The sequence below is a fragment of the Hakea prostrata genome, chromosome 10 (assembly GCF_041222555.1).
Source record: "Hakea prostrata isolate BN-2017 chromosome 10, UWA_Hpros_2, whole genome shotgun sequence".
Taxonomy (NCBI): domain Eukaryota; kingdom Viridiplantae; phylum Streptophyta; class Magnoliopsida; order Proteales; family Proteaceae; genus Hakea; species Hakea prostrata.
The window spans coordinates 4,386,509-4,394,127 of record NC_142609.1 but is presented as its reverse complement, the minus strand read 5'-3'; the positions used below and the strand labels follow the sequence as shown (position 1 = coordinate 4,394,127).

The following is a 7,619-nucleotide window of genomic DNA, read 5'->3' as shown; positions in this document are numbered from 1 at the left end:
TTACTCCACTTAATCTGCATCTCTGTTTCAGCCCATGATTTGGAACTCTTTATGATTAGGAGCCCAAAAAGTGGCTAGTTCTAACTTGGAATCATGTGGAGTGGGGTTTTTTTCTTGTGAGGGGTTGTCTACTTTAATTGTTCTAACTTGGAAACATGTGGGATACTGTTTGTATTTATATTATGATGTTGATTGCTGTGGAGATAAATTTCTATGAACCACTCTTAATGCTTGACCTCAGATGTTATCTAATGCCACAATCTGATTTTGTTTTTTTTTCTTGGATTCAAGTTATTTTTATGACAATAAAATGAAACATTCAGTTCAGTTTGATTTCCTTCCATGGTTACTACTTCTCTACCCTTCTAATCAAGAAATTATTTTTCCGTAGCAATCCACACAGAGGGGATCGGCGATGGCAGTAAACTGGGCGGATCTTCCACCAGAGTTGTTAGACAAGATTGCAAAGTGCCTCACTCTCTATGCCGATTATATTCGATTACGAGCAGTCTGCATTTCATGGCAATCAGTCTTACCAAAGACTCCCAAACAACTCCCTCGCCAGTTCCCTCTTTTAATGTTTCCTTGTGATCCAATGGGAGGAACAACCTTTGAATTCTACAGCATTGCCGAAAAGAAATCCTATTTCCTGGATTTTCCCTTGGAGATCAGTAAGAATTTCTTTCCTACTTACTACCCTGGTGGGGCTATTCTCACCAACAATTTCCTTTCTACTTCCTGCAATGGTTGGCTATTTATGAATGAGAAGTCGTCCCTTGGCCTCTTCAATCCTTTCACCAAAGCACACATAAAGCTTCCATCCGTGTACACATATTATGAAGATGCACATAGACTATCTAAGGTAGTACTGTCAGCAAGCCCATCTTCTTTTGATTTCATGGCAGTTGCCTCTCTCTCTGGTCCCTTGTGTTTGTTAATCTGTAGATATGAAGATAGGAGATGGACTCTAATTGAAGAACGACCTGAACGTACTTTATTAGATGTCATATTCTACAAGCAACAAGTCATTACTCTATGCTTTCCTGGAGAGATTGTCATAAGAGAAGTAGTTGGTGGTCAAAGAAATTCTACCATTGAGATTAATGTTAAGCAGATACTGCAACCACCACCACATCTAGCTTCCAACTATTTTAGCTATGATAAGTTTCTGGTCGAATGTGACGATGACGACTTGTTAGTTCTTAATGAGATGTCTTGGTTTGATGATGGAATTACACAAATAGGGTATACAGTTTATAAGTTGGATTGGAACAAGCACAGCACAGGGATTATAAATGTGGAGTGGTCTCAAGTGGAGAGCCTAGGTAACCGGATGTATTTTCCATATCTGAGTCCACCTTCATATTTCTCATCCCATGAATTCCCTGAATGTAAAGGTAACTGCTTATACTTCCCACTCTGTATGGGAACTTTTTACCTCTCCGATGATGATGCTCCTGCTCTGCTCGATTTGGAAGACAATCGGATTAAGCCATGGCCAGCATTTCCTCGGACAGTCATTGGGAAATGGGAATGCATCTGGATTACACCAAGCCCAGTTTAATCTATATATAATCACTGTCTAGCTGCAATTTTTTCTTCCTATGCTCTATTAATTTTGTGGCATATATCTAGCTAGATGGTTAAGTAGATTGGTTTGATTTATGGTGTCTTTGGTAGTTTAACATGTATCTTTTCCATGTTATGATTGGTGAGATTACATCAGCTATCTCTTATTTGATCTTAAGCTCATGTTAAGATTGAGAATTATGTATTGATACTATCCTTTGTGATTAGTACTTTTTCCCTGCTAAAAATGGTGCATTGTAGCATACAACATCATCTCAATGGTTCTGGTTGTCTTAGTCCAGTAAATTGTTTATTCTTCTTTTGCTTTTGTTCATTGAAACATGCTGCTGTAGTATCTGTGGCATTGTTGAACTTCTTCCAAAATTTTAGCTCTCCTCAAAAAGTACGTGAGTTTTGATAGAATTAAAAAACTGGGCAAAGTACTATTAAGCTGTTACTTAATTCAGTCCTAAGAACTAAGTATTTCTGCACTTCTACATCGAATGTGTAGAACTACAGTCTCAGTTATTTTCCTTAGTTTTATTCACCATCTTTCTATGTTCTTCACTAGAAGTCTTTGCTTTGTTCTTCTTTTCAATTCTCTACTGTGTCAGTGACTACAAAAAACTAGCTAGAATCTCTGCTGTGTCAGTGGCTGCAAAAAACTAGCTAGAAATATAATAAAATCTCTATCTTTGTTACCTATTTTTAGGGCTAATTCCATACTGTCAAGGGAATCAAAGTGAAGTTCTTTTCCAGTTGTTGATTAGATTTATGATGATCCATATTTCTATTTAGAAAATAAAATGACTTTGTTTATTGGATGATGATCTACTTAGCACCAAACAATATGTTATGCTAGAATAGATCTCTCAGATTCTGACAAAATCAGGACACATTTGTTAATTTAGATCACACATATGATCACCAAACCACCATGGTTGAAGACCTCTATATATGAGTCCTTGGATACCCCAAACTTCCCCCCTTGATTTAATGGACAGGAAAGTAAAATCCTGAATGCTAATGTTCCCTTAGACCTTACATAAGCAATTAGGTGGAAGTGAAGAGCTTTGGTGATCAAATGTATTCTCCACTGAGTCTTCTTTTCATATTTCTCAGACCTGCAATTTCCCTGGATGTAGAGGTAATTGCCTATATCTGATATCTCCCATCTAATTTGGAACCTGCTCTACCAGGTGGTCCTTTGGACACTTCCATTGTACCTCTTTCTTTCTTCCTTGTCAAGAAAGATCTTCAGCTACTCAGACATAATTAAAGAGATTAATTGTTTTAGTATCTGGGTAATTAAAAGTTCTTTTGTTTTCTCCTCATAGTAAATAATGGGGTTTACACTAATCATCTCTCTATCTTATTAATCTAGCAATCATGATGGTTTCCCTAGTTAGACCATACGTAAGCAATCAGGTAGAGATCCCATCTCTGAAAGTTGAACATGGTGAGATCTCCTATTATATGATGGTAGGGGTACAAATGAATTACACCAGATTGCAGAACTAGGTAGAGGGGGAAAAACCCAAACCAGAAAATCAGTCAGTGGAAAAAATTCAATACACACGACAATCTTCACATCACAGTTTAAATCTTGTAAAACCAACAATGGAATTGCAGTTCAACACGGTATTTCCATGCATGTAGAAGCAACTGCTCATATTTCGGACGTTACTATTGCCATGTAGCTCTTATGGAGGGTTCCAAAGGCCAAGCTCTTCTTATGTTTGACTTGGGAGATAAGTGAATGAAGCCATGGCCAGCCAATCCTCAGGGAGTAAATTTGGAGAAGAACTAATATCCTCTTCTCTGCTCTTGGTTGTGGGTTTCAAATCTCTATTCCAAGTCTTTCAGGTGCGAGCTTCCATGGCACTCATGGTGTGATGGGTTTAAGTCATGGATTAATCTCATTCTTCACCCAAGTGGGTGAGCGATTCAGCAACATATTCTCTTATTGCCTCATGGGTTATATCATATTCCCATCTCCAACGAGCTATTTAATGATCAGAGAATCATCGAAGCCGGCCACGAAGAATAAGAAGAAGATGAAACACACGCCATTGCTAAACACCATTTTTTCCACAGTTGAACATTTTTTTCCTCAGCATTATATTCAACTGTGGAAGAAATAGTATTAGTATTATGCCGCACGATTTGTGTTAATCAGACCCTCTTTTCCATTAATTAAAGGTGAATGTTCTCAATCAAGAAGGAAGGATATGCTTGCAATAACACCTTCCACTCTCTATCGCTCTCATCTGTGAAAATAAATCATGTCCAAAGGAGAGGGACAAAAAAACACATTGTTTTGTTTATTTGGTTAAGAAGAATAAATTGTATCATAAATTAATCAAATTGTCATTTCTATTAAAAGAGCAATTAATTGATAGATGACTACATTATCTTGGTAAAGATTCTGTTATATCCTCCTGAATAAACAATGGTGTCTACTTTGATAGTCTCTTTCTTATTCTAAAAATTAGGATGGATCCACTAGACCCCACACAAACAAGAAGAAAAGATGTTGCAACCTACTATAAAGGTTTTTGTATTTCTCAAAATAACCTTTAGATCACAATTTCTCCCCTGTCTGATTAATATATAACTATAAAATTCCGACCTTATAAATGATAAATCAATTAACCTTTAATCGACCAAGAAAGAATCTGGACGTTCATGAATCGGAGATGATTTACCCTTTGGGAAAATTTTGATTCATGAAATCTAGAGATTCTTCTTTTTACACTTGAAAATGTGAATCTATAGATTTATGGGTATAGGGGGAAATTCAGAGATTTCATCTTTACTATAAAAATGCTAAATATTTGTGCATTCATAAACGTAACAGATGAATCCATAAATTTCATTTCAGATATTTGGTTAACCAAACAGTTAATTTTATAAATTATGACTCCATAGATTCTATAGATTTGAAATCTTGACTCAAAGAAAAAGATAAGATAAGACTTAAGAATTCACTTTTTTTAATTGAATTAAAGGTGAAACCTTTAAAAGAAAAATAAGAATAAAAGAGAGATAGAAACTTTTTAATGTATCATTTTTTAAGCCTTCTTTAATTAGTATACACATTATTTCTTAGTTCTCACAGTGAATAGTTAAAAAATATGTCCTATCATTACAAGTTTGTTCAATTGACAATTATCTAACATTTTTAGTGAATAAGTCATGGTATTAACTTTCGTCGATAATTATCAACACTTTTTAGTGAATAAGTCATGGCATTAATTTTTATCGCACACCTAGCTGTGGTGGGTGAGTCTCCAGTTGGAATTTTTTATATCCACAAAGATTTGATATCGAAATCTTGCTTAGGTGGACCAAATTGCTTACCACTTGGACCAACCCCTATAGATAATAATCTCGACCTCTAACATAAAATACTTCCAATTCCCAAAAAAAAATGATTTAAGAATTTTTTTTTTCTTCTTTCTCATAACTGATGTATATCTTTGCAATCATCATTATTATTTTATTTTGTTGGTAAGTGTAAATGTGTAGTCATGATTATTTAAATTTTCCTTCCTGACCACCATGCATTGGAAAAATTAAAAGAAATGTCCACAGCTTTCCAATAAACGTTTGCGTTTTGACCGATAGAAGTCCGATCAGACTGCTGGTTGGCAAGGGTGTCCAAAGTCAGGTCATATTAATATACTATTACGATGGTCTCCTCTTGAAGCTTAACTAAATCTTTCCCACCTTAATTAATCCTTTAATAAACCTTTACTATGTTAATTAACTCTCCAAATCACCTAATCTTTGAATTAAACAACATAAGGCAGCTTCTGCGTGTCTGGTGACATTCATTTAACTCGTGATTTGCTGTTGATTTCCATGTCTGTTGGGTAGTGTTCTTCTTAAGTTTCCTTCATTAGAATCTCCACTAATCAAACTTTCCCACTTGGCAGCTTCCAGTGCAGTACTTCAACGTACCAACTACCAACCACACGACCAAATTCAAAGAAAATCTTTTAAAATCCATTATTGAGAGAGTCCAATGGTATTAATAAGACCCATTTCTCACGACCACAGTTTCTGATCAGAGGTTCCTTCAAGCTTGCATTAATTCTTTTCACAATGGCCTGCTTCAAGTTCCTGAAATTCAAGATTAGACGCAAATCCAATCGTGTAGTAGTAAACGATGAAGAAGCTGATGGTGGTTCATGTTTATCCAGTAATTCTACCAGGGATGGAGTGAAGAAGATGACGACTTCCTCGGTGAAAAGATTTGCTTGGAAAGATATGGAAAATTTCAGTATGAACTTCTCACAAGTTATAGGATTTGGAGGGTTCAGTGTCGTCTATCTTGCCAAGTTCCCAGATTCGACTCTTGGTGTTCTCAAGATGCACTGTGACAGCCAGCGTAACCGCGAAGTGTTTAAGAGAGAATTAGAAGTATTGCTTCACATCCGCCATGAAAACATAGTCAAGTTTCTTGGCTACAGCGACGAGCAAGGTGCGTTTGCTTTTGAAGAATGAGTTCTATCTTGGTTGGCTTCACATTCTTTGATGTTTCTAATTTTAGTCATTTAAAGCTAAATTAAAATATTAATATTTTGATGCAGAACAAGGAATCTTAGCGTTTGAATATGTCAACAATGGAACTTTGCACGAGAAGCTTCGCCATCAAGGAAGGAAAGGATCAGTTCTTTCCTGGAAGAGTCGTATGTCCATAGCTCACCAACTGGCCCAAGCCATCAACTACCTCCACACCAACAGTGCAGGCCAAATTATTAATGGCGATATCAAATCATCAAACGTTCTTCTTGATGAGAAACTCAACTGCAAGCTATGTGATTTTGGGTCTGCAAAGATGGGTTTTTCATCAACAGTTGTTCCCTCATCAAAGATTTCAATGATGGGTTCTGTAGGTTATATGGATCCTTATTACTTGAAGACTGGTATTCCATCAACTAAGAATGATGTCTACAGTTATGGAGTGATCATCTTAGAGTTACTCACGGGACTGGAGGCTTTCTGCTCTGAAAAAGAACAGTTGCTGATTTCAATTGCAGCTCCAGTACTTCAAGATCCAAACAAGATTCTAGAAATGATGGATACTCGTCTAGGAGGCCAATTTGATGCACAAGAAGCCATAGCCATGGCTAATATAGCAACAATTTGTGTTGCCAAGAATCCGATACAAAGACCTTCCATGACTGAGATCATATATACTATGAAGGAGAAGATCCAGCCCATCTCCTATGTCTCTAAAGTAGAAGGACTCAAGGTTGATGGAAATGCAAATCAAAGGAAACTGAAGTATACTTCTGGCCATGAACGATAGTACTTTACTTTAAAATTAAAATCATTGGTAAGGAAACAAGTTCTCTTTGTATATTCGTTGTTGTTTTATGGAATGTAAACATAAACATTTGTACATAGCATTTGCACCTGTTTGGAATTGATGTTTCAACCCCAGAGCGCTGGCTGAAAAGGAACCTCGAGTATGAATTTCTTTTGTGTTGAATATGAACTCTCACTTTGAATAGGTTTCCACCAAATTAACCTACTTAAATTGGTTTGTTTTGTCGAAAGTCTCCTTGATTTGAAAACTAACCTACTCTGTATCTTCCAGAACAGTACCCACCGAGCACACGTACCCTTTTCTCGTCAATTCCTTATAGTTCAGATGACTTGTTTCTTATTTGGACTAAGTCATAATCACATCTAGCAACTTCCTGAAAACCAGGTCTACAGATGACCATTGCTTCTCTCAACAGATCTCCAGATATCTCAACAATGTAACGTAAGTTTTGAATTTTGAATTGTGAATTATGCTTATCATCTTACGATATATTTACTTTCCCAGTTTGAGTTGCACTTAATCTCTTCGTTTTTTTTTTCTTCCAGTTTCCTACTTTGAATTGTACAAATCACTTCTTTACGTTTAGCATTCCTTGAGAATGAGTCGATCTCAATCTCCTCCAGGTCTCTTGTGTGTGTGTGTGTGTATGCGTACTTTACTCAAGTTTAATGAAATTCTTGATGGGTGGAGTTCTAACATAATTACAAAT

The 7,619-nt window shown here is 36.3% G+C and overlaps 2 protein-coding genes across 2 annotated transcripts; both read left to right on the top strand.

Moving 5' to 3' along the window:
• Nucleotides 1–415: 415 nt before the first annotated feature.
• LOC149001603 (F-box protein At2g26160-like) lies at nt 416–1,564 on the top strand. Its single transcript, XM_089137092.1, has one exon. The coding sequence runs from the start codon at nt 416–418 to the stop codon at nt 1,562–1,564; it is 1,149 nt and encodes a 382-aa protein (XP_088993218.1).
• A 4,113-nt stretch (nt 1,565–5,677) lies between these two features.
• LOC149001602 (salt tolerance receptor-like cytoplasmic kinase 1) lies at nt 5,678–6,889 on the top strand. The gene is made up of 2 exons (XM_089138488.1): nt 5,678–6,058; nt 6,168–6,889. Exons 1-2 carry the CDS (start codon nt 5,680–5,682, stop codon nt 6,887–6,889), a joined length of 1,101 nt encoding a protein of 366 aa, XP_088994614.1. The 5' UTR covers nt 5,678–5,679.
• Nucleotides 6,890–7,619: the final 730 nt, after the last annotated feature.

Bases quoted from the DNA above. Each gene is read 5' to 3' on its own strand.
- LOC149001603 (XM_089137092.1), top strand. From the start codon at position 416: ATGGCAGTAAACTGGGCGGATCTTCCACCAGAGTTGTTAGACAAGATT.
- LOC149001602 (XM_089138488.1), top strand. From the start codon at position 5,680: ATGGCCTGCTTCAAGTTCCTGAAATTCAAGATTAGACGCAAATCCAAT. The intron at 6,059-6,167 runs GTGCGTTTGCTT...ATTTTGATGCAG, and splicing joins TGGCTACAGCGACGAGCAAG to AACAAGGAATCTTAGCGTTT.